The sequence below is a fragment of the Anopheles ziemanni genome, chromosome 2 (assembly GCF_943734765.1).
Source record: "Anopheles ziemanni chromosome 2, idAnoZiCoDA_A2_x.2, whole genome shotgun sequence".
Taxonomy (NCBI): Eukaryota; Metazoa; Arthropoda; class Insecta; order Diptera; family Culicidae; genus Anopheles; species Anopheles ziemanni.
In genome coordinates this window covers 64,171,543-64,194,629 of record NC_080705.1, presented here as the reverse complement: position 1 = coordinate 64,194,629, position 23,087 = coordinate 64,171,543, and the positions used below count along the sequence as shown (strand labels likewise).

Here is a 23,087-nt window from a genome sequence, read left to right as displayed (position 1 = left end):
AAGTCTCTTGCATTACGATTTAATCAACTGACGTACGTCGATCTCTCATTTGTGCGAAACATGAAAAGTCTCAAAACTTTGATAATATCTCTTAATAAGATATTGCCTCTGCGTTCGCAAGCAGTCCGATCAAACTTGATGCACTCAATGCCATTTGGCTTAGCAGCAACAGTGTGAAGAATGTGATTTTTTTTATGTGGTACGACATCCCCAAGTGGGACAAGGCCTCTCTCCGAAGAGACATCCGTCAGCCGTTCGTAATACCGGGGAATTTTACGGGATGTTATTTTCCGAATATTCATACCATCTTATTAGACTACAATATGTTGACAAACGTACCAGCAAATGTTTGCAAGCCGTTCCCTAAAGTCCTAGAGAAAATTTGGGACGTTACAGGCAACAAGTGGCCAGAGGTAGACTGCTATTGACGTTGGAATAGAGTTTTGGAGAGTGTCTGAAAAACGAAGCAAAAGTAGAAGCCAAAAACCAGGTATAATAAAACGCATGACCAAAGACAGTAGCGTGTCGATAAACAACATGTAGCCAGGTTGCCATCATGTCGTAGAATAACAGGGGTTGTGAGTTTTGCATCACAAGGCATAACTCGGATAAAATACCAGTAAGAAACCTCTATAACATTGACCATCCAAAGTGCTACAAATGTCACATTCTCAATTTTAATTTTAATAAAAACTGTTTTAGCGCATGCTAAAACTCACGTCTTCTACTTCTTTCTCCTTCGGTGGTTCTCATGGAGTGGTGATGGACTCTCCTGCCTTCTAATCAACATCGCTCTGGAAGGTGTCATGAGGAGCGCGGGCTTCGACATCCGTGTCACGATTTTCACCGGCTCGCTCCAATTCCTCGGCTTCGCGGATGACATCGACATTATCGGGCGGAACCCTACCAGGATTAGATTAATGATCAATGCGACGAAAACAAAGTACCTGGTCGTTGGAGGCTCTGACAGTGACAGAGTCAAGCTGGGGAGCAGTATATCAGTGGACGGTGACGAACTTGAGGTAGTAGAGGAGTTTTGCTACCCCGACACTATCTTAACCTGCGAAATCTGGGGGCACATTATTCAGGGGAATCGTGCCTACTATGGGTTCCACAAACTCCTGAGGTCCAGAAGGCCGGTCGTTTTCTATGGGCATGAATCTTGGACTCTTATGCTTACGGAAAACGTCTATGTCTTGTAGTTTTGGAGCGGTGCGTGCTCCGATCTATCTTTGGTGTGTGTGTGTGAGCAGGGCGTGTGAAGGAAAAGGATGGTCCACAAGCTAGACGGGCTGTATGGCGGGCCGAACATCTTGACGGTGACAAAGGTCGACACTATTCGTTGATTGGGACATGTCATGAGGATGCCCCACCAATAAGGTGCTCATCAGCGACCCACCCGGCACAAGACGACGAGAAGCTCAGCGAGCTCGGTGAATGGACAAGTTGAGCAGAACCTGAGGGACATCGGATGCGACCGGGAGGAGAGCTGCAGCTATGGATCGAGCTACCTTGAGAATGAATGGTGACCAGACCAGGTTAGCACCACGTGCTCAACTGTGAGCGGGCCAGAAAGGAAGAAGATGAAGATACCCTTGGATCTTTCAGGAAGTAACAAACGCAGTGGCGTCTCGTGAGAAAATGAGATGGGTGGGCATCTTCAAAAGGCAAAAAGTAATACCTACTTAGGTAAACCTTATAACGTGGTTTATTAGAACCAGAACGGCATGATACAGGACGACGAATTTGGTCAGGATGTTAAGTGAAAGAATAGTTTGAGGAACCGTGAATGGTCTATTTAGTTCTGCAATCTTTAATTGCTACTAAATGAATCTACCTGAAAAATGAGTTTAACAGATCATCTACGATGTCCTGGTCAGTGTCGATGCACAAATGGACTGGTAATTTCACGCTAAATATAACAATGCTGTGCACCAGCAGTATTACCCAGTCCAGCGTGGCTGCTGAGACATTTTTTAATCAGCTTTCAATTGGTGACTATATTTACGTGTTTGTTTCCTCGATTTTATTCCAAAGTTTTATTTTCTTCCAAATTTACTTCACGAACGCCAATATCTACTCGATAAACATATCCGCGGTTAGTCAATGTCTGTGAATCAAATTCTTATTTGGCAAGTCAGACTCACCTCGGGTCCGGCCTGGGTACAATCTAATGTGCACGGGAAAGGCACCTATTCATTGACAATTTCACATGGACGCATTCAACACATGCACGAGAGAACTAATGTGTGCATATACGATTGGCTACTGCACTGGCGGAAGTCCCCATCCGTAAACAAAACTGATTGACTTTCCAACTGGAACTCTTGCTATTACGAAAACTACCGCTTCTTCACCGTTCGTAATGAGAATTGTAATATGAGACTGTGGTTAAGAAAACTGTTTTTATTTGATTAAAGAAGCTCGTTTGTAGCAGCGGTGCACCAGCAGAAAAGCCCAGCGCAGCGCTGTAAAGCGTTAAGTAGATTTTGAACGCAACTGTTCCGGGTGGAAATCACAATACCATAACTTAACAAATAATTTTGTGATTCATTTTAAAAATTCATGACTGTGCAGTGCACAGGTTGCTCAGGTGGACGACACGCCACTGGACAAACGAAATAAATAAATCAAAAGTGGCAATCAGTCGCCAGACGGTTATTTTCAATAATATAAACGAGAAGTCGTGTGAAGTCGAATTATTCCTTTTTGAGACCATCCATTAATGTTTTCGCTGTTTTTGCAACTGTCTGGTTTAATGAAAAGATGTATCGCTCATCAACGCAAATGCATTGAAAATATTAAACGGAGCAGAACATTTTGTTTCGAAAATGTGCGGGCAAAGTGAAAACCTTCGCTTAAAACAGTATTCAGCTCATTAAATAGCGGAAAGTCTAGTAATGCAAACAGAAAAAAAACATGTCCCTAATGGACTTGTTAGGATTAAAACACCATTTATTCTGCTTCGAATGAATCATGAGAGGAGTATTATCTAAAGACGTATTATAAACTAGCCTAGATGCCACAATTGCGAAAAAAGGCTGGATGGTTGGGTATAAAACCATTCGCGTGTAGCATTCCCTCTGCATTCAAACATAAATTATGGCGTTTAAATCTCCCATAAGTTTCAGTGGTAAGACATCTTCTCAATCGATGTTGTGTGTTTTTGGCTAGAATGTTTGAATGTTGTTTGTTATTTTTCACAGTGTGGCACTTTTATTTCTGGTCTTGTTTGTCTGTTAATAATTTTTATCCGGAAGTTGACGGCCAATTGTGTAGTAATGATGGTTCGCTAACTTGCACGATTCCACTACTCAACACGACACAAAACAGATGGGCGCGTAGTATCGAGTCGGCATTGGAACAGAAAAACACAATGATCATCATTCAAAAAGTGATTCTTCCGGATGCTCCAGGTGCGATGGCGTCGTTTGTGCAAATAATGTCTACTTTCACAGCCGAATTGACATTCCAGAAGTACTACGATCGAGTATTCTACATATCTCGAAATGCAGAAGTCGAAACTGTTGTAATGTGGGAAGCGCCTGTGCTGGAGGATATTCAGATCCAGCCAAATAACCACATACGGAATTTCTACATTCCCAACACTGCTTTAAGACAGATTCCTCAAGGATTGAAATATCTTGCAAAATTAAATTGGCTACAAGCTTCGGCGAATCAGTTCACTCAATTTACACTTGCATCGTTCTCCAGTACACAGAGGTTTTCACGCATGGATTTAAGCGACAACAAAATCAATGTTCTAGTCGGCACAAACCATACTGTTAGCATTGAAACTCTCAATATCGCACGTAACAGACTCACATCATTGGATATGTCATTTTTCGGACAAATAGCAAATCTTTTAGTTCTGTATCTGGTCAATAATCAAATCATACGTGTTGAAAGTACAACCCAAGTAAGGTTCCCAGCGCTGAAGGAGTTGATGTTAAACAGCAACCGACTGACATCATTTCAACCACAAGCGGTGTCGTTTCCGGCTTTGCAGAAACTCTTCTTGACTGGCAACAATTTGACTTCCATTCCGCGAAATCTCGTCAACTATCCCTCCCTCGAACTACTGGGTTTGACAGGGAATAAATTAACACGTGTTGATCTGTCGTCGATACGACAAGCGAAGAAGTTGACCGAGTTAGATCTGGATGGAAATAAGATCACATCCCTCTCGGCCTCGAGTCCGCTCAAGCACGATGCGCTGCAAATACTGATTGTCGATAGGAACGAACTTGTTCAGGTGAATTTCACGGGATGTACCTTTCCGAGTTTAGATACCATCTCTCTCGCTCATAACCGACTAACCAGCGTCCCTTCGAACGTGTTTCAGCTATTTCCTACGGCGAAATTATACTTATTCAAGAACCCAACAAGCTGTGAAAGTGCGGAGAGATTTAAGACACGACTGGTCAATCGAACACTGACTATGAATACCGTTGGAAGAGGCGCTTTCTGCATGGAAAATGAAAGCTTTATAAAAGTTGACAGTAAACTGAATATTTGCTGCGCCAAATAGAAGCAAACCGGATTTATGATTGTTTAAATTTCCATGATTTCCATACTTTAACAAACAAGCTCCTGAATTGAATGGAATTATTCTCGCTGCACCAGCTCTGGTGAGGTGGTTGAAAGGTAATGGTAGCACTTTGAAGAGCCCCTAAATAAATGGGGATATTATGATTGGGAGTATGGACGTGGAAGTCGAATGAATGAGTTTATGTTGAATGAAAGTTGCTGTCATCTATGTGCACCTCACATGTGAATCTAACACGTCCTTGAAAATTCGGAGGCTCATCTTCGTTAGAAATCGCTCCTTCTGTAGTCTACGCAAGTGGCTACGATCCGGTCGAGTCTCCCGGCGAACAAAACTGACGCTTCAACGGACTCTAATAAAGCCTGTTATACTCTATGGACATGAGACATAGACCTTACTGGAAAGAGATCTACACGGTATTTTTCAACGCAAGATGCTACGTTCGATCTTCGGAGGAGTACGGGACGCAGATGGCGCTGCGGATGGCGAGGGGGATATGAAATTGAATCAATCGAACATCTTTCCATGCAGACGGTTAACGTCGCTCCATGATTTTCTGAAATTAATTTAAAATAAGAAGAAAAAAGCTTGATATTCAAAACATGTGCAATTTATACAATTTGTATTAAGTTATCAGCAAGACGTACAAAGAAAATGGAAAAAAAGAGATTGATCGTGCAGTGACAATGGAAGCAAAGCTCTACGAAAAGTTATCCAAACTTGTTTTCCCTTTAACGACTCTTAGTTTTACAAAAATACTCTGTTTCTTGAGCAATTTTACTAGAACTCTACCAGCTTGTTCAAGTGATACGTTTTGAATGTTCCATATTCCATATAGAACTCATTGGAAAGCAGTTATTCTTCCTAGTCTTACCCATACCCAGAATATCAGTCTTACCCCGATATTTTTTCTACACTACTTTATCTGACAGCGATAGCTTACTATTTCTGGTTGATCATATCTAGTGGACATTGTTCAACTTTGTAACTCACTCAGTTCTCGCTAGCATCATTTGCTCGTAACCAAAGGCTCTGGTGACTGTGGGTCTAAGCGACAACAAAATCAACTTTTGAACGGCTCAAATCATACGGTTTTTATTGAAATAATAGGAAGTGATGTGCTGCTAACTGTGCACATGTCACTCGACTTAAGTTGGTAAACCAAGTGACAGTCCTGGAGCAGTTACAATTCGATAACAATAGAATCACATCTTATGATGTGTAAGATCACTTTCTTTGTACCAAACTCAGCTAACCGTTCCATGACACTGTATACGTTACAAAACGCACCGCGTCGTATGGATTTGAAGATATACAAGAAAAGTTGAGTGATAGCACACAGGTATATGATCCTTTTCTGGTACCAGGTACTTTCCTATTCCAAACCAACTGTAGCATAAGTCGATGCTGGAAATACGTGCCAAATTGAGTGATGCATTTGTATCAACTCGATACTAAACAAGTAAGTAAATAGAAATTTGACAAACAAATCGCACCTACAAAGGTTGAGTTGTTTTTCAGTAAACATCAATTTGAAAAATTGAGGACAGCAACACCTGGTGCAATCATAAGCTTATCCTTAGTGCTTCGACGAGTGTCCGATAAACGAAGCAAAAGTAGAAGTCAACAAGCAGTTGAAGATGTGTTACATCAAATACAGATTTAGAAAACAAGACAGTGATCAGTCGAATCGTAAGCAGGCAAAGAATTTTCCACAGAACAGATATCAGTTGTATTGGCCAAGACTTTATAATTTGCCTGAGTATTGTGGAAAGGCCCTTAGCCGTAGGGATACTACTTCGAATAAACATGATTTGAAGTTTGTTTGGAAATATTGTACCTATTTCAAAGAAAAACGTATAAAATTTCAATCATTACATCTGGTGATCAATAAAAATCTCATACAAATTGAAAAAAAGCACAAAAAAAGTAAAAAAGATTGTCTTATGATCTGCTTGTTCCATTTATTGAATTATTGTTAATCTGTCGATGCACATTGAAACGCACATGCACATTAACTTCCATTGGTAAAATTTGAATAAGAATTAGCTTCGGTTTTTTGAGGGGCGAATCTATTTTTTATCTAAATTGTCAGATTGTGGGTGTTTGTTACAGTTGAAAAATATTTATTGGCATAAATAGTATTTTATGTAAAGCATTTTTTCAAAATAAAATAGAAAATGCATCTTGCCTAAACATAGGCATGCTAGAATATTTTACTATTGTACACAAATTTGGTGAAAGATTGTCTGGATAAGTGTGAATTTACAATCTACAGCCAAACAACAGACTTTCATACTCGTTATCAACGGAAGTCACATGGTCGGTTATTGCTATATAATGAGATTTTATTACATCCAATTATTTTAATCACCACATTAAACATGCATTACAGCGTGGCCTGGTCGACTATAAAAGACAGGGCAGAGAATTCTTGTTTTTGAACTTTCAAGCATGCAGTTACATGGTTCGAAACGTGTCAGTGGTAGGACTCTTAACATTTCTCAATTAATATGATTTGTCATTTAACAAGACTTTGATGTTTGTTCGTTTTCAATATTTCCAACAGTGTGGCAAGTGTATCTCTGGTGTTGTGTATCAATAGAACTCACTCCACTAGCTGATAGTCAAGTGTGTGGATGGGGGCTTTGCACGATTCCTCGACTCAACGCGACACAAAACGGATGGGCGCGCAAAATTGTTTCGGCGATTGAACAGGCACAGTCAATGATCTTCATCCAAAATGTGACACTTCCGGATGCTCCAGGTGCGATGGCGTCGTTTGTGCAAATAATGTCTACTTTCACAAAGGATTTGACAATCCGCAAGTACTACGATCGAGTATTCTACACACCTCGGGATACCGAGGTTGAAACTGTTGCTTTATACGATGCCCATGTACTGCAGGAGATCCAGATCCAGCCAAATAGTCACGTACGTGATTTGATCATTTACAATACTGGTCTGAGTCAGTTTCCTCAAGGACTGAAACACCTTACAAGACTTAATGTTCTGTATGCTTCGAAGAATCAGTTCACTCAATTTACACTTGCATCGTTCTCTAGTACACAGAGGTTGACACGTATGGAGTTAAACGACAACAAAATAAGTCTTCTAATCGGCACAAACCATACTGTTAGCATTGAAACTCTCAATATGGCAGTTAATCGACTTACCACTGTGGATATGTCATTCTTTGGTCAAATAGCAAATCTTTCCGTTCTGTATCTGGTTAACAATCAAATCATACGAGTTGAAAGTACAATTCCAGTAAAGTTTCCGGCACTGCTGCAATTGATCTTGAACAACAATCGACTGACATCTTTTCAACCACAAGCAGTGTCTTTTCCGGCACTTCAGAAGCTCTTTTTGACTGGCAACAATTTGACTTCCATTCCGCGAAATCTCGCCAACTATCCCTCCCTCCAGCTACTAGAATTGAGAGTGAATAAATTAACACGCGTTGACCTATCGTCTATACGACAAGCGAAGGAGCTTTTTATGTTAGATCTGGATGGAAATAAGATCACATCCCTCTCGGCCTCGAGTCCGCTCAAGCACGATACGCTGAAGATACTCACTGTCAACAGGAACGAACTTGTTCAGGTGAATTTCACAGGATGTACCTTTCCGAGTTTAGATACCATCTCTCTGGAATATAACCGACTCACCAGCGTGCCATCGTACGTGTTTCAGCTGTTTCCTTCGGTACGGTTATTCATGGACGGAAACCCAACAAGCTGTGACAATGCGGTGAAATTTAAGAAACAACTATTAAATGATACACTGATGCTAAATACTGTTGGGAGAGGAGCATCCTGTCGGGAACATGAAAGTCCAATAGAAATTAACAGCTGGTCGAATGTTTGTTGTGTCAAATAGACATAGACATCTGTAAAGTCCCATGGGGTAAACTCACATTCAGCGCACAAAAGTCGTTGATGATCAAACATTTAGACAGCGTCAGAAGAAATTATTGCATCAGAGTTCTTGATTAACAGAAGGCATCCTAAAACGGTAAGCGTTCGTCACGTTCGTCACCAAGTGATCCTGAATTTGGCAAATGTGATAAATTAATTCTAAGGGTTTACATATGCATGGTTTCTGCTGAACCTATAAAGGATACTACATGAGTTTACACATCGTAATTTATTAAAATCCCCAGCCATAAATGTGATGGAAACAAAATATTGAATGAAATGTCTGATTTTAAAAGAAACCATACAACTAAAACACAAATGAGGCAAACAGATAAATGAAGATGTGTTATGGTAGGGAGATCCTTTATGTTACGCTTATTCGCTAGATATGAAAGTGAGATGCATATTTTATTATATCCTTTAAAACATTTTATGATTTGTACGGGTAAACTTATTATGAACAATTTCGTTTCGTATGCGCTTTCACGTTCAGTAATGGAAAATATAATGTACTCACCCGCGTTTGCGAATGTTTGATGATCCAATTTGCTGGAGGAGTCGCTGTCAAACAACAACCGACTGACATCTTTTCAACCTCAAGCGGTTTCATTTCCTGTACTGCAAATACTTTCCTTGGGAAGAAATAATTCCATCCTCCATTCCGCGAAATCTCGTCAATTATCGTACACTGAAGTCACTGGGCTTAGGGGAGAACAACTTAACGCTCGTGGATTTATCGTTCATAAGACAAGCGAAGGAGCTTATCGTGATAGACCTCAATGGAAATAAGGTCACATCCTTATTGGCTTCGAGTCCTCTCAAGCACGATGCGCTAAGAGTACTGAATGTTAACGACAACGAGCTTGTTCAGGTGAATTTCACTTCACTTTGTACTCTTTCCTATGGTAGTGTTAAACATAGCCGGCAACCCAATAAGATGTGACAGTGCGATGAAGTTTAAGAAAAAAAAACAAACTAATTAATGGTACACTTTATTAAATATTAAAATACCGTTGGAAAAAGCAGATCCTGTCGGGAACATGAAAGCATAATAGAAATGAACAGCTGGACGAATGTTTGATGCGTCAAATAGACATAAACATTTGTGAAAATAAATGGGGGTAAACTCACTTTCTGCTCACAAAAATCACTGATGATCAGAAAATCAGAAGGCGTCGTATTATGAATTTAATAAGATCAAGAGGACTGATCCACCAATTGATCAATTCAATCAATCCTTCATGAATTGATATAATTGAGTTTTCGCGTGCAAAGGAAAGTTTTTCTTTTTTCTTTCTTTTTTAACCATTGGTGTTCGCGTTTTAAATGTTCGATCTGAGTTGGATAGAACAAATATGATCTCTGTTTTGATCCATTTGGTAAAAAAAAATGCTCAGGATAAAAAGTTGTTTTCCGAAGATCGATAAAATAAATTTACGTGGAAGGAAAACTGCCATTTATAAATCCTTGGACCTTCAAAGAGTTGGAACTTTTGGAATAAATGGAACTAAAGTAGAATTAAACATCCGAACGGTTGTTTATAGTATATATTTAAATAATAATAAAAAAAAAACAGTTAGTATGAAGACATCGTCAGTGGAAGTGAAATAGCATGTGAAATAAATTAATCATTGAGTGATCCCTTTTTAAACTCTGATATTTTACAAGAGAATAGTTTTACCAGTTCTTTTAGCTTGATAGCGTGGGATCAGACTCGGAATAATAAGGCTTTGAGGACATTATATAATTTGTTCCAAGAGCTGGTAGAAACTCGGCTCGACCAGTTGAGTGATTAAAACACCATTAATTCTTTGTCAAAAGCAACAAGCGTCTAATATTAGCTAATGACGCATTATTACTCAATCAATTCGCCACGTACAATGGTTGCGTACCAAACCATGAGCAACACATTTCAGTCTAGATATAAACATCAAGTATGTGGCTTAAGTATTCACGTGTCAGTGGTAAGACTCTTCATGTATATATTCAATCTCGGTGTTTACATTGTTCTTCATCAAGAATCTTTCATCTATTTCATTTTCGATAGTGTGGCATGTATATCTCTGGTCTTGTGTATCAATGATCAGCTCTCCGCTAGTTGATTGTCAATTATGTGAAAATGATAGCTACGACTATTGCACTATTCCTGGACTCAACACTACGCAAAATGGTTGGGCACGCAGTATTGTCGCAGCGCTGAAACAGGGACGCGCATCGATCTCTATCGAAAAGGTAGCGCTTCCCGTCTCACCAGGTGCGATGACATCGTTCGTCCAAGTCATCTCTAGCCTCACAGAGCAACTTATATTCCAGAAGTATCATGAGCGTGTATTCTACATATCGCATGACACCGCAGTAGAATTTCTATTTATTTACAACGCTCTTCTATTAGAGGAGTTTCAGATTCAGCCAAACGGTCACTTGCGTCAACTCACACTGATCAGAACTAATATCAAACGTTTACCACAAGGGTTACGGAGCCTGACACACCTGGTGGTGTTGGATGCTAATTTCGGTAACCTCACCCAGTTGGCTCTTGGCTCTTTTTCTAGTACCCAAAAATTATCATCTGTAGATGTCAGTGGGAACAGAATCAGTCTCCTAGTTGGTTCAAATCATACCGTTAGTATCGAAATACTAAATATCGGTCAAAATCATCTCAAAGTAGTGAATATGGCCGTTTTTGAAAAAATATCAGGTCTATCTATCCTCTTTCTTGACAACAACCGCATCATACGAGTAGATAGCGCAACGTCGATCAAGCTGTCTGCTCTTCAAAAGTTGTACTTGTCAAGTAATCAATTGACAACATTCCAAGCAAATGTGGATAATTTTCCAGCGTTAACCATACTCAATTTAGATAGGAACAGCTTGACTACCCTTCCGAGAGGTTTTATGAAATGCCGTTCGATCAAGTCTCTTGCGTTAAGATTTAATCAATTAACGTACATTGATCTCTCATTTCTGCGAAACATGAAAAATCTTGAAACGTTGATAATATCTTATAATAAGATCACCTCTGTGTTCGCAAGCAGTCCGATTACACTTGATGCACTCAATGCCATTTGGCTTAGCAGCAACATCGTAAAGAATGTGAATTTTACGGGATGTTATTTTCCGAATGTTCATACCATCTTATTAGATTACAACATGTTAATAAAAGTACCAGCAAATGTGTTTAAACAGTTTCCTAAAGTTTCACTGAATCTAGCAGGAAATGTTTTAACGTGCGAAGATTTGGAGCGATACAAGCAACAAGTGGCCAGAGGTAGACTGCTATTGGCGTTCGAATGGAGTTTTAGAGAGTGTCTGATAAACGAAGCAAAAGTAGAAGTCAACAACCAGTTGAAGGTATGTTGTACTAAATAAAACAGATTATCCAATACATTAGCGTGTCGCTCAACGACATAAGCAGACATCATGTCGTAGCATATCAGGTTAAGTGAGTTTTGCTTCATATAAAACATCCTGAATAAAATACCAGTTAGAAATCTCGATAACTTCGATTTGTTAAACTTATGATGTATTTGTGTTTTGTGGCTAATTCATTTGTTCCAATGTTCCTGCAAGGTACTGTTGAGCATATTATTCGAATTTTAGAATTTCGTGAAAAAAAGGTTATACCCTCTGTATCATTGCAACGAAAAGTTACCAAAATGTAGAACCGATTTGGACCAATCATGCCAGACCTACGCGACGGAAAAAGGACTACGGATGCAAACTCGGTGCGCCTCATGAGCGCCAGAGCTCACCACCTCGACGGCGTGGGTTCGAATCCCAACCAAGACCGGACCCCCCCCTGTACGAGAGGACTGACTATCCACGTACGTACAACAGGGAAAATAGTCTCGTAAGCCCTTAACAGGCAGGGATGACCAAAGAGGTCGTTACGCCAAAAAGAAGAAGAAGAAGAATAGTTATTAATAAAACAATTGTAAAATTTCAACTACTAAACCTGATGATCACTAAAAAAAATTCACACATACTGATAAAAATATTAAAAATAAAAATATTAAAATGTAAAAATATTGAAATAATAAAAAATGGAATCGCATTAAAACGCTAAAATTATGATTTTATCATTTTACCGGAATCAATCGAATGTAATTATATAAGATAAACCTGTCGATTTTTTAATGACGAATCTATTTTTCATCTAAAATCTTAGATTGAGGATTCTTGCACTGAATTAAACACACATGAAATACTATTTACACAATATAATTAGCAAAACGAGTGTTTAATTTAACGCATTGTTTAATATTGAATGGAAAATGCTACTTTCCTAAACATCGGTATGCTAGAATGTTATTTGATTGTGCACAAATTTGATCTGAGATATATGTCCACACCCATTGCTTCGTCAAAGATTTTTTGGTTAAGTGTAAATTTGCAGCTAGCAGCCAAACAAATGCCTTTTATGCATTTTAGAGACAGTCCGTACCCATGAGTCAAGAAGGAACAAGATAAGAGGAGAAGCATCAAATAGTTACAAACACAACTTTTGCACTCTGTAGCAAGCAGTTGGAAGTAAATAAAAAATTTGTGATTTTCTATACATTACCCCGAAATTCCTGAAAATTCTTTTAAATATTCCATGCCGTAAGAGAGTGTTTGTAATAATGCTCGCTATAAATGGAAGTCACATGCTCGAGTATTAGTGTATAATGATGGTTTATTATATAAGATAATTTAATTACCATATTAAAGATGCATTAGAACGTGGCGTGGTTGACTATAAAAGACAGGGTAGAGAGTTCTTGTCTTTTTAACTTTCTAGCATGCAGTTACAAGGATCGACACGTGTCAACGGTAGGATTTTATATATTTCTCAATCAATTTACCTTTTGTTCTTAAACGAAAATTTATCGTTTGTTTGTTTTCAATACTTCCAATAATAGTGTGGCACGTGTATCTTTGGTGTTGTGTATCAATAGAACTCTCTTCGCTAGTTGATGGTCAACTATGTGGATGGGGGCGTTGCACGATTCCACTAATCAACACAACACAAAACGGATGGGCGCGCAGTATTGTTTCGGCGATTGAACAAACACAGTCAGTGGTCATAATCGAAAATGTGACACTTCCGGATGCTCCAGGTGCGGTGGCGTCGTTTGTTCAAATAATGTCTACTTTCACAAAGGACTTGACATTCCAGAAGTACTACGAGCGAGTATTCTACACACCTCGAGATACCGAGGTAGAAACAGTTGTTTTGGTCTATGCCCCTGTGCTGCAGGAGATTCAGATCCAGCCAAATAGTCACATACATGATTTGAGCATTCGCAACACTGGCCTGAGCCAATTTCCTCAAGGATTGAAATACCTTACTAGACTTAAAGTTTTGTATGCTCCTAGAAATCAGTTCACTCAATTTACACTTGCATCGTTCTCCAGTACACAGAGGTTGTTACTTACGCACTTAAACGACAACAAAATCAATGTTCTAGTCGGCACAAACCATACTGTTATCATTGAAACTCTCAATATGGCAAATAATCGACTCACCACCGTGGATATGTCATTCTTTGGTCAAATAGCAAATCTCTCCTTACTAGATCTGGATAACAATCAAATCATACGAGTTGATAGTACGATTCCAGTAACGTTTCCGGCACTGAAGGAGATCATGTTAAACAACAACCGACTGACATCTTTGCTACCACAAGCGGTTTCATTTCCTAAGCTGCAGGAGCTTTCCTTGGTAAATAATAATTTATCCTCCCTTCCGCGAAACCTCGTCAACTATCCTACACTGGAAATGCTGGGTTTAGGGAAGAACAACTTAACGCGCGTGGATTTATCTTTCATACGACAAGCGAGGAAGCTTATCATGTTGGATCTCAGTGGAAATAAGATCACATCTCTATCGGCTTCGAGTCCGCTCAAGCACGATGCGCTAAGCGTACTGAGTGTTAACGACAATGACCTTGTTCAGGTGAATTTTACGGGATGTATCTTTCCGAGTTTAGCTACCATTGTTTTAGATAATAACCGCCTGGCTAGCGTCCCTTCGAACGTGTTTCTACTCTTTCCAACGGTAGTGTTAATGATGGCCGGCAACCCAACAAGCTGTGATAGTGCGGTGAAATTTAAGAAAAAACTAATTAATAGTACACTGACGCTAAATACCGTTGGAAAAGGCAGATCCTGTCGGGAACATGAAAGTCCAATAGAAATTAACAGCTGGTCGAATGTTTGCTGCGTTAAATAGACTTATACATCTCTAATGTTGGGTCACCGGAAACTAATTTTCTGTTCTCAAAAATCACTGAAAATCAGAAAATCAGAAGGCGACAGAAGAATTTTAATCTCTTTGCGATCAGAAAATAAATAACCTATTGGACACTTCTTCACACCAATTTTTACACCATTTCTTCACACCTGGTCTCGGTAGAAACAAAAATGACTCTATATTCACATTTCTGTTTTGCTTTTCAAGGCATGCATTGTCGTGGTTTCTAGGAATCAGAAATACTTTTTTGTTTGTCATATTATGCTCAATTTATAAATGTTCAAAGCCATCCCGCTAGCTCTTACCGCCTGGACGGTATTCGGGATTCAAAGATAATTTCCATTCACTGGCAACAGCATCTGTCAAAGGAAAAAGAACGGGATAAGAAGAAAAGCATCAAATAGTTACAAACACAACTTGTCCACTCCGTAACAAGCAGCAGGAAATATAAAGTAAATTTGTGATTTTCTATACATTACCCCGAAATTCCTAAGAATTCTTTTAAATATTCCATGTCGTAAGAGAGTGTTTGTAACATTGTTCGTTATCAATGGAAGTCACATGATCGAGAATTACTAAATAATGATGGTTTATTATATCAGATAATTTAATTACCATATTAAAGATGCATTAGAACGTGGTGTGGTTGACTATAAAAGATAGCGTAGATTTCTTGTTTTTTCAACTTTCAAGCATGCAGTTAAATGATGATAATGAGTCCCACCTCTTACCCCAACACAGGTTTGAGAATGGCGGTTATCTTAAGATATTTGACGATCACGAAGTGGTGGGATCAAAGTGACCCTTCACGAAAAAGACTACTCAGCTCTCTTTTCCTTGCGTACAGCGATTAACACAACTTCCAAAAGATAGAAATCTATCTCCTATTCGTGTAGCCGGTATCTTCCTTGTCCAACATATGGAGGGGAGTTACCACTTTCCAGGATTTGCAAATTAAGCAAACCTTATCCGTGAGACAATTGGTCGCGTCGAAAAAATCATCAATGGATGAATTCGAGGCGCCTGTCACGTGATTGCACAAGAGCGACTGATGCAGTTCCTACAGAAAGATCAACTTCAAATTTCCACTTTTACGCGCGCGTGGCTCAAAGATATGTTGTTCCATTTTTTTATTTACATTTAAATTTGCAAAACAAAAATCTCATCATCATCATCTGTGAGATCGTGATGACAAATGCGATGCTTACAAACATTAAATTTCACAAAATACAACTTTGAGACATTACACATTCTACAGGGTTCTACTTAACAACCTGCTTAACGTACACGGCACACAAGCGCTTGAACTCGCGAACGTTTGCAGCCTCGGCAATCTCTCTTGGCATGCTGTTGTACCATTGTATACCTTTACAAAATAGTGAATTCCTGGCAAATACTGACGAAAAGTTCGACGTCCTGGGATCATGAGCCCTACGAGTGTTGTACCGGTGAACGTCAGAACCCCTAACTACTCTTTCTCCAAGATACCCCGGTAACAAGCCCCTCAGGAGTTTGAATATTAGTATCATAGTCTGATACACTATCCGCTGCTCTACCGACATCCATTGCAGGACATCCAGCATAACAGCAGACGGCGTGTACCGACTACAACACAACACTAACCTCATTACCCTATTTTTCACTTTTTGCAACCTTTTGAGCTGTGTCCGATTGCCGAGGAACAATATTGGTGGACAAAAATCAAAATGTGATGATATAATTGCTTTGTAGAGGTGAACTTTCCCAAAAAAATTTTGGTTGTTCCCCAGTCTACTTATCACACCACACTTCTTTGCCACCTTAGCGATGACCCCATCAATATGCGCACTGAATGTAAGTCCGTCGTCAAGAATGACTCCCAAATATTTGACCTGGGAGACTCGGTCAATTGGTTCCGTGTTGATGGCAATGGAAAGCTGGCCGATCCACGACATCACCATGTAGTGTATTTTACCAATGTTTAATGTGAATTTCTTGTATTTCAACCAGCCATCCAGAGCCACCAAGTCTGCATTTAAAAGGGACTCTGCCTGTTTCACGTCCTTTCGCGATATAAATATTACTGTGTCATCAGAAAACAGATTTATCTTGCAGGAACGTAAGACCTGCTTCATGTCATTTATGTACATGATAAACAAAATTGGTCCAAGAACACTTTCTTGTGGAACCCCAAGGGTGTTTTCAATGGGATCTGAAACAGATTTTTTGAAAATTGTCCTCTGGGATCTACCTGTCAGATAATCGCTGAACCAACTGAGTTCCCTCCCCTCAATACCGAATCGTTTAAGTGTTGTGAGCAACAAGGGTCTCGATATTGGTCCTTCCAACACCCCTCTCCATCGATTGGTTAATCAAATCCAGGAGCGTCTCCCCTGCCCCATGAAAGCAATCCTGCAAAGTTTTTGCATTTACATTTCCTATTCCTGCCGTTTTGGTCAGGTCAAAACATATCTGCCTAAGCTTGCTCATGTCTATTGGTTGAAAAGAAAATCTATGCCTGGGAGTATCAACTTGTCTCAGCTCGACTGATTCGTCTACCGTCGGAATGTTGCTGTTAACAAGTGTGACGTTATTCACAAAAAAGTTGTTGAACCATGCTGCGATCACCGCCTCATCGGACTCGAAACAGTTATCGAATTTCACGCATGAAGCGGTATTCTCGTCGGGTTTCAACATGCTTTTAAGAAGTTTTCAAAGTTCCCTACTATTACCCTGATGCTTGCTAATTTCCCTACTGAAGTATTCCTCACGAGTAGTTTTTAAAGACCTACTGTACTCGTTTCGTAGCTTAGTGTACTCACACCAATGTGAAGCCAGATTAGTCTGAACAAACTTTTTATACACTTTGTCTCTTTTCCGCTTTAGACGTTCCAGAGCCAACGTATACCATCTGCCAGAGTATCTAGTCTCCATGGTCCTTTCATAAACTAAACTATTCATAGCACTATCTAGTGTATCCTTCAATAGATCTGCAGCTTCCTGGAAATTTGTAGTTTCCCTCTGTAGTCCCAAAGTGACCGCCTGACAAAGACCCTCTTTAGAGTACCTATTCCAGCATTTAACTTGTTTTTGAACTGTCCTGAAACGTTCATCATTCAAGTTTAAAAGCAAAGTTTCGTGATCAGATAATTTTGCACAAGCATCTGCTACCACGCTAATTGAGTCTGTGTTGCAGTACACATGGTCAATCAATGTCCTGCTATTATTCGTAATACGAGTAGCTGCACTAACCTTCTGCTTCAGGCACATCGAGGCCATAAGCTTCTTCAATTTTTCGGACCTCGCATCATTGAACAAATCAATATTGAAGTCCCCAACCAAGACATTACGCTTGCCAAAATCTAGAAACCTGTCTAACCAGGCCTCCAGAATTTCGACAAATCGTGGGTCACTTGAACTAGGTGAGTGATACAGAACGCCATAGTTTGCAGCCGCCATGCCTCGAGTCACAGTAAACCCTTAAAAACCAGTTGCCTTCCAGTGACTCGTTTAGAATCACCTTCAAGACAACCGAGTTCCCAGCATAAACTGCAACTGTGTCGTGAGTGGGATAAACAGGATACGGCCCTGTACCCCGGTATACTAAACTGATCAAATGCTTCGCACTCCGTTATATGCGTCTCAGATAGAAGGACCAACGCAGGTTGCATCATTTCTACCGAGTCGCGTAACAGAACATAGCTAGACGACAGGCCAGCGGCATTGCAATACATGATTTCATATCGCTGCCCTATCCCCAGCAATCGCTGCTATTGGGAATGGTTAGCAATCTTTGATGCCTGTTTTTTGTATACGGGGCACTCGCTACTAAAAGCAGCATGTTTCTAAATTATTAGAGAAAATCGTAAATGCGAGGGATGTGAAATTGAATCAATCGAACATCTTTCTATACAGTCGGTTAACGTAGGTCCATCCATTCTGAAATTAATTTAAAACAAGAAGAAAAAAGCTCTTTATTCAAAACATGTGCAATTTATACAATTAGTATTAGGTCATCAGCGTAAACGTACAGAGAAGATAGAAAAAAGATATAGATCGTGTAATGACAATGGATTCGTGACTCAAACTTGTTTTCCCTTTTACGTCTCCTATTTTTACAAAACGACACTGTTTCCTAAACAACTTTGCAAGAACTTTACCCGCTTTTTCAAGTAATACGTTTTTAATGTTCCATATTCATGGCGTTGCATAGTCAAGAAACTTTTGGCTCGTAAATGATGGTTTTAGCAGCTATTGAATTATCTGGATGAATGCAGTTCCATCAGTGGTGGTATCAGATTATTTGAAACATGTCGAAGAAGTTCTGATTGGTTACTAACCAATTAAATACATGTTTTTACTCAGATATTTTTTCTACATTACTTTATATGACAGCGATGGCTTATTATTTCTGGTTGATGATATCTAGTGAACATTTTGCGCTAATCTGGAGATCAATAAAACTAATTACTGAACCTGGTGTTCAACACAATATCTCATACATTATCATAAAAATACTACAATAATAAAAATGGTTGTCTAATGTGCTGCTTACTCCATTTCCTGAACTGTTATGCTGATCTGTCAATTTAATACCCAAAACAAAATTGTTTTACTACCATCCAAGAATCCACTGGTGGAACATTTATTGGAGTTTGACAATCTTCATTGGCACAAACAGTATGAAATTTAAGGAAATATTCAACACTTAAGCTTAATGTGTGAAAAGTTTCAGAAGCGACGGTTCAGTATTGGTCGAGTTTTTAGTGTACACAGAACTCCATACATAAAAAAGCTAAAATATGTAGTAGATTGTCTAGAAAATACAACACGCCTAAACATAGTCTAGAATGTTATTCGATTGTGCATAAATTTTATTTGAGAGAAATGTCCATTCCCATTGCTTTGTCAAAGCTTTATCTGGGCAAGTGTTCTTATGTTACTTACAGATAAACAACAACCTTTCATGCTGGTTAACAACGGAAGTCACGTGATCGAGAATTACTAAATAATGATGGTTAATTATATCAGATAACTTTACCATATTAAACATGCATTAGAACGTGGCGTGATGGACTATAAAAGACAGGGCAGAGATTTTTTGTTTTTTTAATATTCAAGCATGCAGTTACAAGGTTCAAAATGTGTCAGAGGTAGGACTTTAAAAATTTCTCAATCAATTAACCTTTTGTTCTTTAACAGTAATTTGTCTTTTGTTTGTTTTCAATATTTCCGATAATAGTGTGGCACGTGTATCTCTGGTGTTGTGTATCAATAGAACTCTATTCGCTAGTTGATGGTCAAGTGTGTGGATGGGGGCTTTGCACGATTCCGCGACTCAACACGACGCAAAACGGATGGGCGCGCAGTATTGTTTCGGCTATTGAACAGGCACAGTCGACGGTCATCATCCAAAATGTGACACTTCCGGATGCTCCAGGTGCGGTGGCGTCATTTGTGCAAATAATGTCTGGTTTCACAGCCGAATTGACATTCCGCAAGTACTATGAGCGAGTATTCTACACACCCCGAGATACCGAGATACAAACAATTGTTTTGGTCGATGCCCCTGTGCTGCAGGACATCCAGATCCAGCCAAATAGTCACATACATGATTTGAGCATTCGCAACACTGGCCTGAGCCAATTCCCTCAAGGATTGAAAAACCTGGCAAGACTTAAAGTTCTGTATGCTTCGAAAAATCAGTTCACTCAATTTACACTCGCATCGTTCTCCAGTACACAGAGGATCTCACGCATCAACTTAAGCGACAACAAAATCAATCTTCTAGTCGGCACAAACCATACTGTTAGCATTGAAACTCTCGATTTGGCAGTTAACCGAATGACCACCGTGGATATGTCATTCTTTGGTCAAATAGCAAATCTCTCCGTTCTGTATCTGGATTACAATCAAATCGTACGAGTTGATAGTACGATTCCTGTAAAGTTTCCGGCACTGAAGCAGTTGATGTTAAGCAACAATCGACTGACCTCGTTTCAACCCCAAGCGGTGTCGTTTCCTGTGCTGAATACGCTTTCCTTGGGAAGAAATAATTTATCCTCCATCCCGCGAAATCTCGTCAACTATCCTACACTGGAAATACTGAATTTGGGAGAGAATCAATTAACGCGCGTGGATCTGTCGTCCATACGGCAAGCGAAGAAGTTAGGCTATTTGAATTTGGATCGTAATAAGATCATATCCCTATCGACCTCAAGCCCAGTCAAGCACGATGCGCTAAGCGTACTGAGTGTTAACGACAATGAGCTTGTTAAGGTGAATTTCACAGGATGTACCTTTCCGAGTTTACGTTCCATCTCTCTGGGATATAACCGACTGACCAGCGTGCCTTCGAACGTGTTTCAACTCTTTCCAACGGTAGTTCTAATGATTGAAAGCAACCCAACAAGCTGTGATAGTGCGATGACATTTAAGAAACAACTATTCAATGGTACACTGATGCTAAACAAGGTTGGGAGAGGAGGATCCTGTCGAGAACATGAAAGCCTAATTGAAATTAACACCTGGTCGAAGGTTTGCTGCGTCAAATAAACATAGACATCTGTAAAGTAGGATGGGGATAAACTCATCAATTTTAGCTCACTTAAGTTGCTGATGATCAGAAAATCAGAAGGCGTCAGTAAGGAAGGCTAACAGAAGGCAACGTAAAATAAAAGGCTTTCGACTTAGTTGGTGGAACAACACGAAGTGATCCTGTTTATACAGAAGGGACAAATTCATTCTCAGCGTTTACATATACAATGTTACTGCATGTCGCAGATAGAATATCACACGAGTTTACACATATTACTCAATCAAACCGCCTGCATCACATAGCATAACTTGAATAAAATCTAGTTAGAAACCTCGATACAGGATTTTCCATTTAATAGCACAAAATAATCAGATGATACCACAAACGCAGTAGATGATTCCACAAACGTGACAGACGACAAGCCAAGTGAGGCATGTATACAACAATCGTGGCAGATGATATCACAATTGTAGGAGATGATAGCACAAGCCGGTACGGATGGTCTGTCAATCGCGCGTATAAACGAATCCACAGCGATTCGACAGACTTGTAGACCCGCGTTGACTTGCGTTTATACGCGCGATTTTGTACTTCACTGACTCCATCGTACTGGCTCGTGCTATCATCTCCCACAATTGTGATATCATCTGCCACGATTGTTGTATACATGCCACACTTGGCTTGTCATCTGTCACGTTTGTGGAATCATGTACTGCGTTTGTGGTATCATCTTATTATTTTGTGCTATCAAATGGAAAACCCTGTAACAATGATTTGTTCAACCAACGCAAAACACAAGTATTGTGTTCATTTCCTCTATTGTTCCTGCAATGTACTATTGAGCTTATCATTCGAATTTTGAATTTCGTAAAAGAAAAGGTTCTACTAATTGGTTGATTGAAGATTGAATTCATTTTCAAATGAATAAATAACGAACAGACATAGCAAAATAATTGGCAGAATTTGTTTTATTTATTGATGCCTGTACAACAACAGTAACGTCTGAACAGTATGCAACGTAAACTATTATAATCCTATAACTAGGATTTTTGGGGGTCCGTTTAAAAATCGGCCCATGGGCGCTGGGGCTCACCATCTCGACGGCGTGGGATCGAACCCCATCCGAGGCCGGACCCTTCCCTGTACGAAAGGACTGACTATCCACGTACACATGAAGTACTATATCTTTGAAATGAAAACTCTTAAGTACAAATCCTTTGGTAGTTCATCAAAGTTTCATCTCTTGTATAGCTTAATTTGTGGTTGGTTTTAAAATAACTGCGTAATGAAACATTTTATAAGCATTTTTATATGTTTAACGATCATCAGCGAAGAAACAACTTGGTCTGCAGGCAAAAACGACCAAAATAAGCGTGGCAGTCGACGTCAACGAAAACAAGATCAAATCTTTTGATCGACATAATTCGGCATTGAAAATTTTGATATTGGAAATAATCATCTTACCACCGTGGATATGACATTTTTAGGATAAATAGTTAATCTGTTCTTTCTGAATCTGGTAATGTTTCCTGTCCTGCAAACACTTTGTTTGTGGAGGATGATTTGAACCTCCATTTCGCGATACCTTGCAAACATCCCTGCACTCGAGCTACTGGATTTAGGGAAGAATAAATGAACGCGCTTGGTTAAATTACGGCGCCGAGAAAAGTATCGCTCATCAATACAAATACATTGAAATGGTGAAACGGAGCAGAACATTTTGTCCTGAAAACTGTCGAAAAAAATACGAAATCCTGCGCTTAAAAAAGTATTCTGTTCTTTAAATAGCGGAAAGTCTAAACATGCAAACAGAAAAGCAAGTCCCTGATGGCCTTGTGGGTATTAAAACACCATTCACCATTCTAT

At 39.5% G+C, this 23,087-nt stretch overlaps 1 protein-coding gene across 1 annotated transcript in view; it reads left to right on the top strand.

Annotated features, from left to right (window-relative positions):
* LOC131294083 (leucine-rich repeat-containing protein let-4-like) overlaps positions 1-23,087 on the top strand; it is a 45,996-nt gene that overhangs the window by 6,658 nt on the left and 16,251 nt on the right. The window contains exon 3 of the mRNA XM_058322130.1: positions 7,317-7,483. Within this exon, the coding sequence (XP_058178113.1) occupies positions 7,317-7,483 (167 nt within the window). The remainder of the gene's footprint in view (positions 1-7,316; positions 7,484-23,087) is intronic.